Source organism: Cannabis sativa, chromosome 6 (genome assembly GCF_029168945.1).
Source record: "Cannabis sativa cultivar Pink pepper isolate KNU-18-1 chromosome 6, ASM2916894v1, whole genome shotgun sequence".
In the NCBI taxonomy this organism is placed as follows: Eukaryota; Viridiplantae; Streptophyta; class Magnoliopsida; order Rosales; family Cannabaceae; genus Cannabis; species Cannabis sativa.
Genome location: NC_083606.1, coordinates 68009359 through 68030728, shown reverse-complemented (window position 1 = coordinate 68030728; position 21370 = coordinate 68009359). Strand labels below are relative to the sequence as shown.

Below are 21370 nucleotides of genomic sequence, written 5' to 3'. Positions count from 1 at the left end.
TATAATCTATTTTTTAAAGTGATCATTTTGACATGTTAGAAGCATATATTTTTCTGCTACAAAAAAAAAATGACTAAAATTAAAAGTTAGACTAAGGTTTCTTAAACAACAAAATAACACACTATAATTTAAAATCTAAACAAGAAATTATAAGTCTCCTCCAATATTTATCTTTTTACTTTTTTTTTCCTTTTTGTTTACTTCTTCTTTTTCTGACATTATTATCTTCTTCATTTATTTATTAATTTGTTTTTTTGAAAAAATCTTCTTCATTTATTAATATTTTTTTTATTATTCTTTTTCTCTAAATTTATTATTTCTCTTAGTTTTTTTTATTTTTCCTCTAACATTTAGATATCTCTCTTACATTTTAGTATGTGTTAAAAGAAACTTTTTTGTTCCTTTTTTATATTTTGTAACAAAAAGTAATAAAATTTAAAATTTAATAAACTTTAACATATCAAGTAACATCATAACTTAACTTAAAGTCTTTTATTATTTTGTATTTAAAAGTTAAAATATAGTATACTAATAATAAATTTATTTAATAAAAAGAATTTAATATGTTAATAAAAAAACTTATAAAGTTACCAAATAGTATCTAAAACATAATAGAATTAGTTACAATATGAAAATTATTATATATATTAATTTTAAAGTTGTCTGATCAAAATAAGCAACCAAATGTGTATGAGAAAAAAATTATCTTGAATTAATTTTTTTCTAATAAAAAGTAACTAATTGATATTATTTACATCAAAAGCAACCAAAAGGTTGCTTTTTTTAAAATTTGCAAAACACTAAAATTTCTGGAAGCGAGATTTTTTTATTTTTTTCAATTTTCGGTAATTATTTTATATTTCGGTATTTATGCTGACGTGGCAATCGGTATTTGTGCAAATAATTTTCTTAAAGGTATTTTTATAAATAAAATTAATTTTAGGTATAATATTGAAAAGACCCCTTGTTTTTAAGTATAGTTTAAAAAATTTCACCTTTAAAATTAAGTTACAACCATCAATCAAAATATTTAATATACTAAATATTTTATAAAAGGTTTAGTAAAGAGTTCGAATTAAAGAAGTTTATACTATTGTATAAAAATTAATTTTAATAAATACCTAACTATATCAAGAACACATAAAAGTGCTGTTCATTTAAAATGTAAAATAATAATTACCATTAAAAAATTATCATATATTTTAAAAAAAATTATTATAACAAATCATATGGGTAAGAATTATTATGCTCATAATATTATTTGTCAAATTGATATTTTACAATTTCTCTACATTCATAACTCCAAGTCGGTTCTAGGAAGAAAGAAAATATTGGTTTGGACAGAAGAAAATAATAAATCCAAAATTAGTGAAGAACAAGAAAAACATAAACCCTAATTATGCATTTCAGGGTTGGAATTTTCAATTCAATTACCTTCACCCAAATCCAACAACTGTGATATTTCAATACAGTCTTTGAATATTCGATCGGGGAAGATGAAGAACGAGGAGGAGGAAGGTAAAGAAAGGAAGGAAAATCCATGGCCGTCTTCGTCGTCATCCCCAAACAAGCCGTACGAGGAAAAAGAGGGCATGAAGCTTTGGGGAGTTTTACTCTTCGGATTAGTTGGCGCCACAGCCACCACGTTCGCTGTCGGTCAATTGCGAAGAACTGTTGATTGGGTTTACTCTCAGTTGATGAACAGATCATCGCAATCATGGAAAGGAGGAGGAGGAGGCAAATCATTCCGATCATCTTTTCAAGAAGAAGCTTGGAAAAAATACAATCGTAGAATGAGAGAGGAGTACGAAGAAGAAATGGAGAGAGTGGAAAGGATAAGGCGTATGCAGAATGTGTTCAATCGAGAGAGGAATAAATACAGAAGGGGATACGAGAGTTGGAGGGAAAATGATTCTAGTTCTTATCATCAAAGTTTCCAGAGAGATGATTGGTACTGGAAAAAGTCTGATACTTCCTCCTCATCATCATCCAGAGCTAGGGCTAATAATTACAGGGAAGCTCCAAATGTTAATGTTAGCTACTCATTATCACATCATTACTCGGTGTTGGGTCTTGATAGGTTCAGAGCAAAGCCTTACACAGAAGCTGAGATCAAGACTGCATTTAGGAGCAAAGCAAAGCAATTTCATCCAGATCAAAATCAACACAATAAAGATGCTGCTGAGGCCAAGTTTAAGGAGGTAATGACTTCTTATGAAGCCATAAAGAACGAGAGAAAAACCATGTAGTTTTTGTATATTCATTTTGATGCATATTGAGGCTATATTTCTTAGTTACATAATAGTACCAGAGTAACATACAATAAGGGTGGGTTCAATAGAAATTTTGAATCAAATATTCTCAATTTATTTATCTTTGGGGAACAGTGTTCACCAGAATCACACACTGTACTTTTTCTTCTTCATCAATATTTTTTATTGCTTACTAATTTTAGAAGTAAAGCTATTATTCCAATATTTGTTCTGGAATTGATAATAGCATTTTGTTCAAGAGTAGTTGCAGAAAGTAGGTGATTAGACAATTCATGTTATAACTTATATCTAGTGAACTTATATTTCACAGTAGACCTCATCATAGTGGAATTTAATCTTTTGTTTGATGCTGTGAAGTCATGTAGAGTTAGCTGAACCTGAAGATGAATAATTTGATCATCTGATGGGAGGCCTAACTAATCCCAGCACAGACCACAGAATAAGCATTTATTTGTCTAGTTCACTTGTTTCTACAAGCTAGAATATTCTAGGTCTGGAGTTCCTTCTACTGCCCATTGATCCCCATCACTTTTCTTTTGGGCTACACTCATTTAGTTCTTGTTAGCACATATAGTGTCTGTTCAATGTAATATCCAGACTTTCTACCATGCCTCCCCAATCTGTTTCAAAAGTTCCGGTTTTTCGATTCAGTTCTTCCCTGAATTTTGATCTGGTTACGAACCCTTTCCCTCGCAAACAATATGGATGAAAGGTGATTTTAGCATTACTCTCACTAGTGTGAATGTGAGGATATCCCAGTGTTATCAACTGAAGCTTGTTTTTTATGACTGTACTTCTTAAAGGTCAACTTTCATCAAGCTACCAAAGTTGTATAGTAACTAGAACTAGAAGTCTGCTCTTAACTTTGTCATTTTCTCCTGGAATTTGTGAATCCAAATACCAGTAGCTTCTATATTCGTGCAACAGATTAGTTTAGTTTAGTCACAATGGCCTAATCTTCTAGCTATACATACCACAAGTATTTCTATAATTCAATCATCTCATACTTTCTATCATACCCTTGTTTATCAGAGCACTGTAAGATGACTAGTTCAGACTCATCCCGAGTTCTCCCATCTTCTTCCATACAATGGAAGCTGGTCTAAGGAAACTCCATCTCCCAAACTTCCTCTTTAGGCTTTAGAGTAATATCACTGGCAATCATTTACATTGAATAATCCAGGAATCACTTTCTGTTGCTGCAGAGAAGCCATAAAGCAATGATATGTAATTACCTCTGTCGAACAGCCCTTGTTAATCATTTTATCAAGCACCTTGGAGTTGGATATCTTTGGATAGAAGACCAACGCCTTCAAAAAGACCAAAAGCAAGAAAACAATTAAAAACAACGAGGAAACAACCTCACAACAACTATAAATAGAGAAAAATTTTATTTACACCTAAAAATTTCTAAAGACACCCTATTTTAATAATTTTTATTTTATAAAAAATTTATGTCTTTAATTATACTAACTTTTTTTTTTTAAATTTTTTTCTTCTAATTTATATTTTTAAAAAATATACCTATCAAATAAAAATAATTTTTATTTTAAATATTATAACAAAAAAAATTAAAATGAATAATTATATGAAATTTTCTTAGAAAAAAATTTAAAAAATATATAAACATAAAATCAAAATAAGGATCAAAATTAATATGAAATAATGTTAGGAAATAATTAAAAAAAAATATTAAGAGTAATTTTAAAAATTATTTAAGTATTCTTTTAATAATGAAGTATATTTATCATTTTATGGGGTGTAAAAAATTAACTGCTTTTTTAAATTTCGTTTTTAAAATTTTTGGTTTATTATGTGTAAATTTCATGATTTATATCAGGAAAATTTATACATACTACCTAAAAAATCACATTATTTTTATGATATTTATCTTTTTCTTTACACTTTTACAGACTTTTTTTTTTTTTCCACGTTGTGGAAAGTGAAACATAGTATAATATTGCAGATAACTGTAAAAAGAGAAGATAACTGTAACTGTAAAAATCACAACAGTTTTTGGAGAACAACTATTAAATAACTGTAAAAAGAAAATACATAAAAAAGTAACATTTTTGTCATCGTATTTAATTTTTTTTTCCTCTTTTGGCTACTTATATAGACAACTCAAAAGAGAAGATAAAAGACTGAAAAATAGTATACATGCATATGGTCTCTACAACTTAATAAAATTGTTTGCACTCCTACAATTAAGATATTTACAGCAAATTAAACTGCAATCGAGAAGTGAAATCAATGAAGAAGTCTTCTGTACAGGGAATGGTAAGTCCTTCCGGCTGATCAAATCCGAATTCTTGTTCAGCCATGCTTAGCAGTTCTCGAAACTTATTCTCATTTAAGTACGAAACAGGTACTGCATAACGCTTCTTTTCTTGTTGTTCTCCAACATAGACAGCAAAGTGGTATTTAGGAATGGAGGATTTTTTAGACTTGATCAAATAAGCAACTTCTTTATTAATCCCCGAAACTGGTATTACTACTGCAATTCGAAGAGCTTTGATGGTGTTGTTCAATAATCCAGATGCCACACTCATCATTATCTTCTTCTTCTTATTATTATTATTGTTGTTGTTATTGGTGTGGACATTACAAGAGGTAGATAAGTACCCTATTGGCATTGCCATTAAATTCTCTTAATTAATTAGGTTTAATTATCAGATTAGAGTGCTTAATTAGAGAAAATTTGATTATCTATTACTTCAGTTCGTATTTATAGGCTGGACTATCTCGGTTACCTAGTGCATGGTCTAGTACTATTCAAATTAGATTTATTATCTAAAAAGATTTTTTTTTTTTGTTTGAGTTAGCAATTTTTTTTTTCTTTTTTGAAAAGAGATTATTTATATTTTTAAAAATATATATTTCAAACGCAATTCATTTTTTTTTTTTAAAAAAAAAAGTAAAATCTAATTTGAAATTTAATTAGATGCAATGCAGCTTCAAACAATCCAATTTATAATTATTTTAAAATTTTAATGAAAGTAAATTTGATTAAAAATTTGTTTTGTTTATGCTTTCAAAAAAAAAAAATTGTTTTGTTTATGCTTTCAAAAAAAAAATTGTTTTGTTTATCATAAAAAAATAGTTTTATTTGAGTAATTTTACAAAATTTATTCGGGAATTACTCTATATACTATTTTTTTTTAAAAAAAAATTACGGCTCTAATGGTTTATATGTGAGTTGTTTTGTAAAATTTAATTGTGATTTAAGTTGTTCTGTTGGTTGCTATATGAGTTTTGATGTGGATTTCCGTAAAAATGTAAAAAAAAAAAAAAACCTATATTACATCTCGTCTTATAATTGGTTAGCGGTTTTTTATGTAATTTATTAAATTAAAATGTGCACGACCCGACATTAAAATATACCACATATCATGTCTTATGTCATTTGACACCTTAAGGTACTCCTTAGCATTTCTCTATAATTATAACATATGAATTCTCAGAAGTTTTTAACAGAACTGTCCTTATATCCTCATAAAAGAGTCTTAAATACCCTTAATAAAATTAATCTTTCAAAAAGTTGTCGAAGATGAATGAAAAGAAAAATCGATAATGGGTTATTATAACTATTGTGAGAAAACACCAGAGTAAAGAACCAGTGTTTGTATTATTGAATTGATTTCATTGAATACACTGGAAAAGACTTAGCTTTATATACACAGCTAAATGAAATTAAAGAATCAGTTACAACAGTAGAAAGTTAGTTATAACCGTAGTTAAAACTAACATAACAGAACAGTACAAGAGTTGTAACTAAAACAAGCACAGACAAAACCTATTCTTTAACAACCCCCCTCAAACTCAGTGAGGTTGAGGAAACAACACTGAGTTTGTCTCTGAGAATTGCAAATCTGGAACTGGACACAGCTTTGGTAAGAGAATCAGCAAGTTGGTCTAGAGCAGGACATGTTGAACTTGTAATTCAGACTTGAGAACTTTATCCCGAACATATTATAAGTCGATTTCTATGTGCTTCGTGCGAGCGTGGAGAATAGGATTGGCAGCAAGCATTACTGTGCTAAGATTGTCACACCAGATTTTTGGAGTGGATTTTGGTATCAGAGCCATATCCCTAGCGGGCTTTCGATCCACACCTGTCCAGATGGTTAGCCAGCCGCACGAGATCCAGATGGTGCAAAGACGCCTGAGATCCGAACAAAAATAAGCGAGCAAATGGCATGACCTGTGATAAGGTGATTCAAGATTGGTGAGCAAAAATAGCCACTATCTTGAAGGGGGATATTGGAGAACATTGTCCCACATGGATTAAATGTAAAAGTATTGAGCCATATATAAGAACATGGGCTACTCCACTCATTGCCAATTGGTTTTGAGTTGGAACCCCATGATTCTCAACATGGTTATGAGTGTGTAGTGGTTTAGATATAACTTTTGAACAATTCTTGGCAGAAAATTTAATCAGAAGGAAAAGAAAAAGAATTTCATGTTAAGATCTTAAATTTTGAGAGATTTAAGCTGCAATTTATGATCTTTTTTTCAAACCATGTTTGGAACAGTTTCAAACTTAGGACATATTTATTTTATTTTTTCGATGGAAGGGACACATTTATTTGGAGAGAGTAAGTTCAGACATGTTCTTACCAATTTCGAACTTGTTCAGGCCATTTCACATATTGAAAGGATTCAAAATTCAAACTATTTTAGATCAAATTTGGATTTATTTCAACAAATAACGTAATGTAGCTTATTTTATTAATTCATTTAACTATCTAAACCTTTATGGTTCAAGAAATAGTAAATACAGGAAAAAACTAACCTAGAGGAATAAATTACTCTCTCTCTTGTAGGGTTTCTCTACTTTCCCCCTCTTAGTTTTTCTTACGATTTTAGATGCCACCATGGGCGGGTGCCACTGACCAGATCTAGGTTGGTGGCGCCTGGGGCCAGCTCTATTGTTCCTGGTTTTTCTGGCGAGTGGTCGCCGATCTTGGTTGTTGGGCGTCTCTGTTGAGATATCTCTCGCTCGTGGCTGGGGGTCGCAAGTTGAGCCGCTCTCTTGGGTCGCGATGACAATGGTGAGCTTCTTATGGCTCTCCTTCTCTTGTTTTTGAGTTGTCGTTTTGCGAAGGTCCTTTTCAGGCGTGTGCTTGGGCTGTGGTGTGGTATTTCTCTTCTATTTTTCTTACAAATCTCAGTGTACATCCTTGGGTTATTATTCATTTGTCTTGGCTCCAGTGCACAATGGTTCTTGGTGAGCTTCTAGAGTTTTGTAGATGTAGAGGGAGGGACTGGGGTTTACCCTAAAGAGATGTGTTTCTCTGGTCTCATCACCTTCATTGTTCAGAACAACAATAAGAGGTAGAGCGTGGACTTTTCTCATTGGAAGATGGCAGTGCTCTAGTGCTCGTGGTCTGTCTGTCTTGGGCTTGTGTATTGCTTCTTGTGCGTTAGGGGATGATTGTTGAAGTTGTTCTGTCTTTTTCTTTCTTTGTTTGGTTTGGTTTGGTTTTTCTATTAGTTTATTTAGTTTTTTCGGTGATGTGCTACTTATGTCACTAGTGACATTGGCGTTAGGCCTTTTTTTGGGGAGTCTGTCCCTCTAGATGCTCTTGTGTGAGCTTTGAGCTTATTACTCCTTTCGAATTGGTGTAGTTGGCCGGCAATTGTCATCCCTTAGTGAGATGGCGGTTTTTGTGCTAGATTGTAGGGCTCTTTCCCTTTGATCATCCTTGAATGAAGTTTCCATTACAAAAATAAAAAAAATTAAATAATAATAAATCCTTATGGTTCGATTGTAATGAAATAGAATGGAATGAAAATAAATTTATTTTATTGTATTTTGAACTATTAGAATATCATTCTAACAAGATAATTTTTCTATCATTTTGGAGAAATGATTATTTCCTTCCTACTTTTGAAAGGAAAAACAATTTCAATGGAAGATGAATAAAATTTTAAAAATTCTTTTTATGCATATTAAGACAATAACGTTTTTTTTTTTTTTTAAATTTTTCAAATCACAAATGAAGGTAAAATTTTGTTTTTTTTTTGTTTGTGAAAAGTAAAAATGTGTTTCGTAGTCTTTTTTTTATTTAAGTGAGATAAGAGAAATTAGGCCAGAATTTGGGGTTCCTGTTGGGAGTTGGGGGTCAAGGTCGAAGTCTGGATTTAGGTCATGGGCTGGAGGTCGGGATCCTAACCAAGAGCTTGAGTCCATGGTATGGGGTTTGGGGTCTGACACAAGTCAGGGACGGAGATCTTGGGGTCCAAATTAGGAGCGAGGGCTCGAGGTCCAAGCTGAGGTCGAGGTTGAGGTTCGGGTTGGGTTGGGATCTGGTACGGGTCTAGGCTAGGGACTAGGGTCCTAGACGGGAGTTGGGGTTTAGGTTCTTTGTTGGGGTCCAAGTCCTGACAAAGAGTCAGGGACTAGGTCTGGGTCCAAATTGGGGTCCGAATCTGGGTTGGGGTCTTAGCTAGGCGCCAGGGGTTAAAGTCAAGGTCTAGTTCATGATTTGTGTCCAGGCAAAGGTCGAGATCCTAGCTGGGAGTTGGAAGCCAAAAACTAGGGTCTGAGTCTAGAGTGAAGTCCAAGGTTCATGCTCGATACGAAGTCGTGGTTCGCGGGATTCAGGGTTTAAGTTTAGGCCGAGAGCTGGGGTCCTGGGTCAAGGTCCAAAATATTGATGAATGAGAAACAAAACTGTTTAAATAAAATTTTAAAGCAACTTATTTTAGTTAAAATAAAATTGGAAATAATAGGGCGTTTGATAACAGTTTTGTTTTTAATTTTTTTAATCATAAAAATTAAAGTAAATTTTTTGTTTTTAAAACTTTATTTTTGAAAAACAAAAATGTATTCTATAACCACTTTTTTTTTTTTTTAATTTTAAAAACAGAAAATAAAAGCGTATCATGTAATTTTTTTTTTTTGAATAAATGTGACATGTAAATTTTATTTTCATTTTATTTTTTGATTTTTTTTAAGTCGGGTTCGAGGCCGGGGCTGGGGTCCGAGTTTAGGTCCAAGGTCGAGGTTCGAGTTTGGGGTCCGGGTCAAGGTATGGGGTCGGGGTTTGGGTTCGAGTTCGGGTTCGGGGTTTGGGGTTCGGGCCAGGGTCGGGGTTTGAGTCCGGGTTTGGGTGTCAAGGTCCAAGTTGGGGTCAGAGTCTAAACTATTGATTAAGAAAAAGAACTGTTCAAAAAAATTTTAAAAGTGATTTTTTTTTCAAAATTTTTAAAACTTTAATTCTCAACTAAAATATTGAAAGCAAAAACAATTTTTTAGAACATGTTCTTAGAAAATATTTTTACTTTTCTAATTAAAAATTAAAAAATATGATTAAAAAAGTATAACCAAACATATGTTTTTTGAATTTTTTTTTCTTCACTTTTTTAATTAAATAATAAAAAATTATTTAAATAAAGGTTATGAAACGCACCCTAAATTTTATTTCATCTAATCTTATTTCTATTTCCAATCTTATTCCTTTGTTTTCATTACTCTTACCTAACCTTAATTGATAAAATAGACAAAATTCATGTAATGAAGCTATAACTTCGTGCCTCACTATTTACCACCATATGATGTACATATCATCATGTTTAAGAGTTTGTGTTTTTTTTTTTTTTAATTTAAGTGTTTATATATTATAACAATGTATAATTTGACACTCGAACTCATGACCTCCAATACTCATGCACCCTTGTATGTAGTTTTACTTCTACATACAAGTTACATCTTCTTTAGAAGTATGTACTCACCTGTACATATATTGGGCTAGTCTTGAAATTTAGTGGGCCATAAACAATAAAATTTTGGGTTAATTTCACAAATGCACAAAAACAACAAAAAAAACAACAAAAATGCAGTTTCATAGAATTTTAAACATTTTTACGATTTTTTTGATTTTATTTACATGAAATACGGTCTTTTTATGCTGAAATTTTGTTCATTTGTTGTTAATTTTTTGTTATATGTATGTTATTTTTGTTGTGTTTTTGTTGTTATTTTGATGTTATTTTCATGTTACTTTTATGTTGTTTTCTTGTTGATTTTATGTTGTTTTCATGTTATTTTTTGGAAAACCGTAAAAATGTAAAAAAACATTCTTTGAACGTAAAAATGTAAATATTTTACAAAAAATAGTGCCTTATGTAATTATTCCTAAAATTTTTGAGCTTTTATTTAGAGTAAAATGTGATATTTTTCAAAATAAATAAAAAAATATGTAATTTTAAAAGGAAAAATTTTTTTTGAGCTCAGGCACACGCCTAGCCCGCCTATAATTGAGGGCGGCCTTTTATCCACACAGAGTATTTTCCCATCAAACTAGTTCTCATCAACTTATTCATCAAACTCTCAATTGTATTTGTGTCTTGATAGTTTACTTTTTTGTTTTCCAAATATTGTTTTTATAATGTTCTTAACATACCTGAATATTTTAATGCAGCTTCACTTTAATTAAATCAACCTTGTATATCTAAAAGATTCAATCAAATTGAGATCAGATAGGATAGGCCATACAAATATGCTAACCCCTGTATTATCTTGAGTAGTAGCTGGATTGGAACACATTAATAATTAGCATGTGATCTATATATAATAATGATCTCATATTAGTCAGAGGTATCAAAATATCTCATCCAGATTAAGGATCATCAATCCTTGCATGTTTTTTAATAATCAAATTCTTAAGGTGACCTATTAATCTGAATGATAATGCAATTGAAGGGTTTGGAAGGAAGACAGTCCCATATGTCATGATGATCAGTCCTTATCTTCTTTTCAGGGCCCTCCACTAATAAAACATTGTTCATATGAAAATGCATCTTAATCATTAGTCTAATTACATGACTTTGCTGAAATAAGTACAGGAATTATCCAAAACCTTGAGTGTGACTAAAAAAAAAGGCAATGAAATACAATTGATACTGATCCATAGTCCATAATGTGATCACTGGGACAAGCCAAAGACATCTTAAAATGAGATTTTGTTATGGGGTTGGAAATTAAAGCAAAAATAGTATAAGAGAATGAAAGAAAAAACTTGTTTATAAGGTGTCTTGTGTGAATTCAAACAATTCAGCTCAAAAATTTGAATCAATAGTTATGGTTTGGTAGACAATGACATGTGATTGGTCAAGGGCAATTCCTCTAACCAGATGACCCCATCCAACTAATTGCCTCTTTAATCTTCACCAATTTATTTTCCATCCAAGTAGACATATCTGTCCTACAAAACTTATCAAGAGTATTGATTATATATACTCAACTCATACCAATTAATGAGTTTCTCAATTATCAAGCTTTCTTTTGCAATCCTCTGAGATTCTTTGTTTGACCATTTTTTCTTTCTTTACAAAATTTTACAATCATGGGTTTTTCGCTTTGCTAGCTTAGTTCATGCCAAGCAACTCATTACTCAAAGGCCTTTTTCAACTTCAAAATATACTCCCTGTGGCATACTTGAACCAGCTTTCATTCCAAGACTTTTTAAGTCAAGCCGAAGAAGAATTCGAATTCGATATTCCCTGCACAGAAGATGACTTCATCGATCTTATTTATTGCTTAGGCGCCTAATCATACAAGTATAGACACCAATATAGATAGTAGTAACTAACCAAACTTGTTACAATTTGTTAGGAAAAAAATGCATACCCTAGTGACTAAAAGAAGTTGTCCCTAAGAATGATACAAATGGATTTTTTTTTTTTCCAATAATATATTTGACAAATCCTTGTTCATGTTCTTGTTCTACATTCCATTTTGTGTGCAATATCAGCAATAGAGAGTGCTTCTCATTATTAATGACTTCATTTTTGGAGTTAGTTTTTCTATAATTAATAATCTAAGAAAGGTGAATCCTTCACTAAGCTAAATGCAAATGGAAATAATGAGAAGGAATGAATATGAAGTACCATACAATAAGCATCATTAAAAAAACAATTTGAATAGATTATTATTAACCCTTTATTTTGTGTTTATTATCCTTTACTTGTTTCCATTTGCCTATATTAATTTCTAGTAATGGTACACTATTTCAAGTAATGCTTGGTTGAAGGAATGAATGCAATGCTAAGTTGACTATTAGTAAGGAAGCATTTATTAAAACGAGTATCTTTCTAGCAACAATTATTCACTTATTAATATATTTATATCTATTAACTGTAAAGACACTCAATGAAAATGATCTGTATTTTCATTTGGAATAATAATAATTAAAGAAGAATAGGAGCAAAGAAAAAGGAATATAATTCCTACTAAGTTGGCACCCTGGCTACTCCAAAACTAACCGTCCAAATCAAAATGTGTTTATTAATTAATTTATAAAAGAAAAAGGAACCAGATCATGGAGTATCAAAATATGCCAACCAATGCGAATGAAAAAAAAAAAAAAAAAAATCAAGGAATGAAAAAGAACATTTGTAATTTTGAATTAAGTATGATATTAAGGCATGAAACTTGCTAAGAGATCCCAGTTTAATTTTCTAATAATAGGTGAACATGTAAAGTCAAATGTGCAAATTTTATATACAACTTTTATTAGTCAATCAATTTCATTAAATTTGTTTATGGCAAATTATGTTCAGATTATGATATGTCACATGACTCTCCCTTTAAATGTGGTTAAATTATTTTATTAGCATTCATAACAAAATCTTAAAATTGATGAAAATTCTCTCTTAATCAATTTAACCATCACAAATCTTGTTTTAATCAAATTCAATTTAATTTTATATAATAGCAACACAACTTCTAATTAATTTTGTCACGCATGTGGGAATCCAAAAATTCCTACTCAATAGAAAATCCTATTCAAACAGTATAAATATTTAAATTTAATTCATAGTTATAAATAAATATCTAATTTTAATTTTTGGCAGTAATAATATCTAGCTTATATTTTTGAAACTTTATAAGTACATGACCGTTAAATATTAAATTATTATTCACGTGTAATTTTTTTTTATTGGTATATTTAAATTAATTTTTTTTAAAAAAATAAAAATTTTAATGACTTGGACTAATCAAAAATTGTCACGTGACAATTTGCTTAACACTTAACAGTTAAGTACTACAAAAGATTATAACTTATTAAATTTAAGTATTTATTTGCAACTGAGAGTTAAATTTAAAATTAATTATTTATGCCGCAAATTACTTATTTCAAATATTAGGTTCATGTCTAGGAGATTTTATAGCCCAAATTTTGTTTAAAAATAGATGAAATATGAATGCATTATTAGATAGAGAGTTCTTCAATCATAACAGCAGAAATAATGAATAAAAATGTACCTCAACACTCATCTGCATGTTCTGTGATTCTAGTGAAGCTAAGCTATAGTACATCCTGCAACTAACATCTGTACTCTTTTTTAGTATTTTATTTGGCCAATCAGAAAAAGACTAATGGACTTGGTATTACTCTGCTTTCTTTTCAACAAGCTGGATAGATATGAAGGCCTTTGACCACACAGCTATGAGAACATAAAACACAAGCATTGATGAGTAGGATGGCAACACCATGTGATTTGTAAAAGACTATTCCTTTCAATACACCCCACATCTACATATATATATATATATATATATATATATACACATGAGATTGGGTTCATTATCATCTCAACTTTTCACATTCTCTCAAGTATTCAACTTAACTTCCTTGCAAAACCTTTGACATTATCTCATTTCTTCCTATTTCTTTAGAGACACAAATACAAGAATGGGATTTAGATTTCCAAGCATAGTTCATGCTATTCAAAGACCCTTTTCAAGTTCAAAAGATGTTCCAAAAGGGTATTTGGCTGTTTATGTTGGAGAAAACAAAATGAAGAGATTTGTGATCCCTTTATCAATTTTGAACCAGCCATCATTCCAAGAATTGTTAAGTCAAGCTGAAGAAGAATTCGGATTCGATCATCCAATGGGAGCTCTTACCATTCCATGCCCAGAAGATACATTCATTGATCTCATTTCAAGATTAAATGCCTAATGATTGGCATTATTACACACTGATTATATATTATTGTTGACTATTTTTAACAATAATGATTGTTACAATTTTGCAATATGGCAAACTATGCCAAATGCTATGTATATATTTTTCCTTGGGGATCAACAAAAAAGTTGTACTCCCTAAGATTGAGATAAATGAAAACCTTTCCGATACTTTTTTTATGAATATTTTTGCATTTATCTACCATTATAGATACTCTTGTTAACATATGGGTAATGAAGTTAATTTAACTTTTATTACAGTAAGTCCTCATTCCTCATTGTTATAATGTATTTCTTCCCCCATTAGAATAATAATTCATTTGTGTAAGTAGTTCTTTTTCTTTTTTTGTTTTTATGAAACAGGGTTAATTCATTAAATATTCAATCATTACATAATAAGGATACTCATGTGGAATGACAACTATTTATTTCAATTCAATGTACAAAATTAAATAGTATAATAATGCAAAATAAATATATTTATTTTCATTCATGAAATTGACCAAATTATTGTTAATCCGTTGACTTAGCTTTTTATTTATATGGCAAAATTCTTATGTTATTATCAAACAAGTCGTTGTAGTATAGTGGTAAGTATTCCCGCCTGTCACGCGGGTGACCCGGGTTCGATCCCCGGCAACGGCGATTTTTTTTACTTTTCCAATTCAATTCGATCCCACATTTTCCTTTTTTTCTCATCTCATTCACTGCTTTTGCGTATAGATGTTTCAGGTGTATTTTTTTTTTCTTAAAGCTCTCTAACAAAGAAACACTATAAATAATCTTTTACTTAGTGAAGAAAAAAAAAAGGTCTCTTAGCCACATAATTTTTTTTTTGTTTTTTGGATGAAGGGATCTCTTACTTAATTCAAAATTACAAATGTTCTTTTTCATTCCTTGATAGAAAATGAAAATCATTATTCAACAAAGAACTATATTGAATGAAGAGGCAAGGGATGTAGCAGATGAAAGAAATCTATGAAAAAAGTGTTCATATCATAACTCACAAATTATATTTTTAAGAAGTCAAAAGCTAATTAACATGTTCCTTATTTGGTGAATCTTGAGTCAAGTGCTAATTCCAGAAAACCAAAATATAACAGATTTAACTAGTTGCTGCAACTTTTGAGTAAGAATATTAATGACACATGGGAAAGAAACTTAATTATGAAGTAGAAAAAAAAATTGATAATCAACAAGCAAACTATTTTTAATAAAAATAGCTGTTAAAGCTCATGTGTATTACTTGTGCCAATTATTTGAAGACTTGTTTTACATGGGTTTTCTTCTTCTATTTATTATTTTCTGGAGATGAATAGAAAACAAAGAAAACATGAACTCATGTCTTACATATTGAATGCGTGAACAAATGGTTAAAAATCAACTCATCATATCCTCTATGTAAAGCAGAAGTTACTGAGCTCATCTAAGCTTCACTAATGGCAGCTGGCAAGAGACTCTCCAAGCTAGCAATTGGGCGGAAAAGATGGCCTATGGCTCAGCTGCGGTTTACACATACGAAAAAAGCATGGATATCAGCCCCTTAACTCTCAATCTCTATAAGAACTGCAATTCAGGAATTTGGTACAACAACTAATGAAATTTCCCCAGAAATCCCTGTTGCTGTATTGCAGAGATAATGCAGTTAGATAGATAAGAAAAGCCATCTATGATACTAACCTTGGGCCGAGAATAAAACGGCGATATGCAGAACAGAACACTTTACACATGTTGCTATCTTTCCACTGCTATATCATAAATCCGCCACTGTTGGATGAACTTTGATCCCTGTAAGTTGTAAGGGTACGATATAATATGTTACTATGCAGTTAGCTGCCATTCCCTCTTGTTCAACTCCAGTTTGGCCATTTTATTTAGTATCTTCCAATCCATGGAGGTAGTCAATCTATAATCAATGTACATTGTTTTACACCCATTCTCTGAATGGACCAAAACATCTTCTATGAGAGTATGGGTGTGTAGACCAAAGTATTATTAATTCAATCCTACCCACCTCTTAAAAATTAAAGCTTCCTCCCTCTTTCTGTGTTGGCCTTCAGTTTGGAATTTTGGAGTTTTGCCCCTGTAAAGTGTTTTGTGGTACTTCAAGAAGAGAGTCCTGTATTTGTACTTGTCCACAAAAATTTTACCTCTCTCCATCATCTCCACTACTTCATTCGCTCGGCTGAAAAATCCGCCCCTCACAAAAGTGTAAAGCACAGAATCCAAGAGTTCCTGATCAAACTTCATTGGGGTTGCAGAAGCAAGAGATTTCATCTCCCCCCACATTTCTGTCACTTCTGTATAGTTTCCCCCAATAGCTGCATATGCAGTTATCATAGAATGGAACGTCTGAGCATTTGGGGTATGCCCAAGACTCTTCATTTTCTTTAGAGCCTTCTCGGCATCTTGCATCAATCTCTTCCTAGAGAAAAAATGAATGACATTGTTCCAATCATGAACCCCAGAATCTACTCTTTGCCCTTCCTTGATTTCGTGCAACAACTTTCCCATTAACTTGGCTTCACTTCCCTCTTCACATCCCTTAACCAACTTCTCAAATTCTTGATGAGCGGGTTTCAATATCTTTGCCACTTTCATCTCTTTGAATAGATGGAGGGCTCCTTGTGTATCTTCTTGCACCACTTTAGACTGAAGCAATGCCTGATAAGAGCTAGAATCTAGTTGGATTCCTGCTCTACGAGCATCACGAAGAAGTGCTGCAACATCTCCTGCTCGATTTGCATGACAATATGCTTTTAAGAGAGAGGAATATAGGGAAGATGAAACACTGAAACCAGCCAATACTATCTCATCTAGAAGGTCATGAGCCTGGTCTAACCAACCAAGTACTATGCATGAATTTATGACATGCACCATCATTGAATCATCACTGGAAACTGGAAAATCTTCTCTCTCTACCTTGATGAGAAACTCTGCCAAATCTTTGGTCTTTCCAGCTTCTAGATAGGCCTTGACTAATTTCACCAAAATTTTCTCAGTTGGTAGGATGATACCTTGTTCAGTTGTTAATAGTTCAACTTGAGTCTGCAGCTTAACTAACATGGTATTTAGCACCTCCTTTGCTTCACTGTCGAGTTTCACAAAATTTTGATCTCTTAAATAATCCTCATAAGATAGTATAGTGATTTTAGTTGCTCCATCATATTCCAAACCTCTAGATTCTTCATGGCTTGAAGTTGACCCGGAACCAAGAACACAAGAGGATTTACCACCGTTTTTAATTGCATCAATTACCATCGATGCTGCAGCAGAAGAGGACCTAGCTGCTTTGGCTTTTTGAAGCATTTCCAAAACCATCTTCGATGCAGAACTAAGATCGCCCAGTTTCAAATGGCATGAAAGCAAGCAATTGTAGAACTGCCGCAATTGAACATCCCTTAGATTGTGCGCATCATTTATGTACCTTTGGAGTTTCCTAAGTTCTTCTCTTCGTCCATTTCGCTCGTATATATGTGCCATGACTATCAGTAAGTCAGAATCAAGTTTCACACCAACTCGAGGCATCATGTCAAGGAGCTGCTCTGCTTTCCTATGGATTCCAAACAAGAGACACCCAACTAGAGCAATGTTAAAAGCAGTAGTATTAGGCTTCATAGCAAGCAAATGTGCATTACTCTTTTTCCGCGGATCTATCCTACTATCTTGAAATAGGTAACCAATCTCAAGAATCAACTCAGCAGCAAGAGAAGCCCCAGGACCTGTTTGACACATATATGCCAAGGTTGAAGACCAAGCCGAAACAGGAGGAAATTGCTCCATTTCCACCAGCTTTCGCATAACAGTTGATGCAGGAACCGACAACTGGACTTTTGCAAGAGAAAGAGAGAGATATATTAGTGTCTCTTTCTGTAGTAAATTTTTTTTTCCTTTCTCGAATATTCGTTCTACCATCCCAAAGGCCTTCTCTAACCACAGAACATCAAGGCTTTCAGCAAAAACTACAAGAAGTTTGTTCACAACAGACTTTCTAGGAAACCCATCTATCTGCATATGTTGTTCATAAAATTTCCACGTATCTTCAAGTCTATGCTCATCAAGTGAATTCTCTATTTCCACACTTAGCATAGCTGGGTCTCCAGCCTGCACCAAGACTGTTCCTGTCATAGTTGACAAAGACTTCATCTCATGCGGGAAGTCCTTATTCCTTCCTAAAACTACAACCTCCTCATTTAGATTGGCTAAATAAGTGTTAGTAAACCCATGAACAGAAATGGAGCTTGAATAAGCTTTAAACTTGTACACACATGTAGGGAAGAGTGCAGTGATTTGATGACCCATTTTTCTCCTAATTATCATCATCATCTCTTATGAAGATTAAAATCCTCTCAAAAGACAAGAAGAAATCTACAAAAGTAAAAAGTCCACTTAGGATTTTGCAAAATTACTGTAAGAAAGCCACTTAAAAATGATATTTCAAACAAAACCTGTAAAGTTGTAATTTTGGAAATTTACACAAGAAAGAAAATTAACACTAACAAGAGCAGTTGAAGCACTAACAAATATGTTACATGAAGTCATGAAGGGTATAGGGGGTTAATTAGTAAATTGTTAGTATTACCTAGCTGGTATAAATATGTAAAATCATTTTACGGAGCTCTCAATGAAAGCACCAATAATACACAGTATCGGGTTGCACTCTTCAAGTCAGTGCCAAATTCTTCCAATCTCCTAAGAATACTCCTAATTATAATTCATTCTCATTCTCCTTTCATGTATAAAATGACTTTACATATTTAGACTAGCTAGGCAGTATTAGCAATTTACTAATTAATTCCCCTATACCCTAACAAAATAGTTTCATGATGGAAACAGATAGTTCCTATATTACATGTAAAAAGAAGAAAATAAGTGAAATTTGTGTAAAGTCTTGTAGTCAAACTCAAACCAGTTCCATTATTGGTATGAATACTGAGCTGATGAACCCACCAAACCAGTAAAGTTGTAAATATCTCCTTCCCTCCTTCCCTCAAACTAAATATTTTATCTCATACTTCCTTATTCCATTGTGTTGCCAACCAATGAAGTTATAATTTGATTTCAGACTCTGTTTCCTTACATCACAGTTGGAGTTTGTCTCAATTGATGTAGCCAAACCAGCAATTATATTTAAACAGAAAACATAAGAGGCAATATTATAACATGTTTTAGTGAAACCAAACCCAAACAAAAAAAAAAAGACATGAAGTAATAATATCAAACATCTTACTTTAACAGACATTTCATCAAACACATTGCGGGTAGCAATGAAATTAGACAAGAAAAACGAACACAGAAACATACCAACAATGAAGTAATGTCTTCGAAAATTAACCGATTAGTCTGTAGCAGCGGTTACGCATGAGCCACCGCCATTGTAAGTATATCCGGCAGTTTTCTTCTCCAGAGTGGTGGCAAAACCTTGGCCGGCTCAGTTGTATGAGATTCACTTTAATTGGGCTACTTAATTGAAGAAGTTGAAAAATACCGTTTTTTTTTTTTATACTAATCAAATTTATCTCTAAATAAAATTAAATTTAAAAGAGTAATTTGCGGCAAAACCCCCTCAACTATCAATTTACTTACAAAAAACCATCCAACCTCATATTTTGGTGGGAAAACCCTCCAAAGTACTGTTTCGTTTACATTTTTAAGGTGTCGTCTATTCAGCCTCATTAAGTCCTAATTTTGCCCACGTGGCAATGACACGTCACTAAAAAATTATCCTACGTGGCCATATTTTACAAAATAAAAACAAAAAATTTAAGAGTAATTTGCGGCAAAACTCCCCCAACTATCAATTTACTTGCAAAAAACCATCCAACCTTAAAGATTTTTGGATGGTTTTTTGCAAGTAAATTGATAGTTGGGGGAGTTTTGCCACAAATTACTCTTAAAGTTTTGTTTTTATTTTGTAAAATATGGCCACATAGGATAATTTTTTAGTGACTTGTCATTGCCACGTGGGCAAAATTAGAACTTAACGAGGCTTGACAGACGATACCTTAAAAATGTAAACGGAACAGTACTTTGGATGGTTTTCCCACCAAAATATAAAGTTGGATGGTTTTTTGCAAGTAAATTGATAGTTGGGGGGTTTTGCCGCAAATTACTCAATTTAAAATTGTATCTAAATTATCCTTACACACTCACATAACTACGACATAATTTCAAACATAATAAATTTGTAGTCTTTGTAGATGAATATGTGGGTTTGTGAGAAAGTTTGGACAAAATTTTAATGAGAGAAGAATGAAAATTAGAGGTAAAATTAATAGAATGATTAAAAAAGAGGTAAACATAATAGATTTTGAAAAAAATAGTAAAAATTAAAAACATAAGTTAAAAGAGGTGTGTAGTGTAATTTCCTCTTTAATAATTGTGAAAATTACATGAAATATGGAATTTCATAACAAAGTTAGAAAAATATGGCATTTTTAGGTTTGCCACTTTTCTATGGCATTTTTTCACATTTAAGTTTTTTATGGTATTTGATATGCCATATTTTTATAAACTTATTATCCAATCCCATATTTTATGTTTTTGTTTTTAGCTTAATTAGTTTTATTTATTTTTTAATTTATTTTACACTTACATTTTAGAGTTTCTTTTTATTTGAAAAATTTACACCAAATACTACATTTTTTTTCAAACATTACATTTTTAGTTTGACAAGAACATTTTACTTTTATACTTTTATTAATTTTTTTTTCTTTTTTACTTATTGAAACTTCAAAAAGTTTTTTTTTTTTTGTCTTTTTTATATATTTTTTAGTCAATTTTGGCTCTCTTTTTTCTTTTCAACTTTTAAGTCAGTTGCTACTTTTTTTTTTCTTTCTTTCGCTTATCTCTCTCTATTTTTTTTTTCTAATTTCTCTTTGTGTCTCTCTTTTTTTTTTTCAATTTTTTTCTCAACCTAATTTTTTTCTCTTAATATATATAATAAGTGTACATTTTTATATTTCATTTTTTTTTTACAAAAATTAAACTTGTTTTTTTATTTAAACTACTATTCGTTTTTTTTTTTTGTTAAAAACTAATTATTCCATTAAAAACAGCAGAAAAAAAAAAACCAGTTTCATCAATATCATCCTGAAAAAAAAAACAATATAAA

General features: G+C 31.5%; 4 protein-coding genes and 1 non-coding gene across 7 annotated transcripts; 3 read left to right on the top strand and 2 right to left on the bottom strand.

Moving 5' to 3' along the window:
* The first annotated feature begins 1233 nt into the window (after positions 1–1233).
* LOC115724697 (uncharacterized) lies at positions 1234–2449 on the top strand. Its single transcript, XM_030654038.2, has one exon. The coding sequence runs from the start codon at positions 1497–1499 to the stop codon at positions 2247–2249; it is 753 nt and encodes a 250-aa protein (XP_030509898.2). The 5' UTR covers positions 1234–1496; the 3' UTR covers positions 2250–2449.
* Positions 2450–4325: 1876 nt separating this feature from the next.
* On the bottom strand, positions 4326–5085 carry LOC115724698 (auxin-responsive protein SAUR21-like). The gene has a single exon (XM_030654039.2). It carries the CDS (start codon positions 4913–4915, stop codon positions 4490–4492), a length of 426 nt encoding a protein of 141 aa, XP_030509899.2. The 5' UTR covers positions 4916–5085; the 3' UTR covers positions 4326–4489.
* An 8789-nt stretch (positions 5086–13874) lies between these two features.
* LOC115724700 (auxin-induced protein 15A-like) lies at positions 13875–14399 on the top strand. Its single transcript, XM_030654041.2, has one exon. The coding sequence runs from the start codon at positions 13982–13984 to the stop codon at positions 14249–14251; it is 270 nt and encodes an 89-aa protein (XP_030509901.1). The 5' UTR covers positions 13875–13981; the 3' UTR covers positions 14252–14399.
* A 430-nt stretch (positions 14400–14829) lies between these two features.
* TRNAD-GUC (transfer RNA aspartic acid (anticodon GUC)) lies at positions 14830–14901 on the top strand. Its single transcript has one exon. It is a non-coding gene; the product is annotated as a tRNA-Asp (tRNA).
* Positions 14902–15463: 562 nt separating this feature from the next.
* On the bottom strand, positions 15464–19757 carry LOC115724696 (pentatricopeptide repeat-containing protein At1g03100, mitochondrial). 3 transcript variants are annotated; one of them, XR_004013257.2, is made up of 3 exons: positions 19561–19756; positions 15937–18624; positions 15464–15822 (listed from the first exon to the last, which is right to left on the bottom strand). XR_004013257.2 is itself a non-coding variant. In XM_061117487.1 (2 exons), exon 2 carries the CDS (start codon positions 18580–18582, stop codon positions 16252–16254), a length of 2331 nt encoding a protein of 776 aa, XP_060973470.1. In that variant the 5' UTR covers positions 18583–18624; positions 19561–19757; the 3' UTR covers positions 15464–16251. The 3 variants fall into 3 exon arrangements, 1 of the variants encoding a protein (XP_060973470.1); XR_004013258.2 differs by having other exon boundaries at positions 15464–15758; XM_061117487.1 differs by having other exon boundaries at positions 15464–18624; positions 19561–19757.
* Between the last annotated feature and the right edge of the window lie 1613 nt (positions 19758–21370).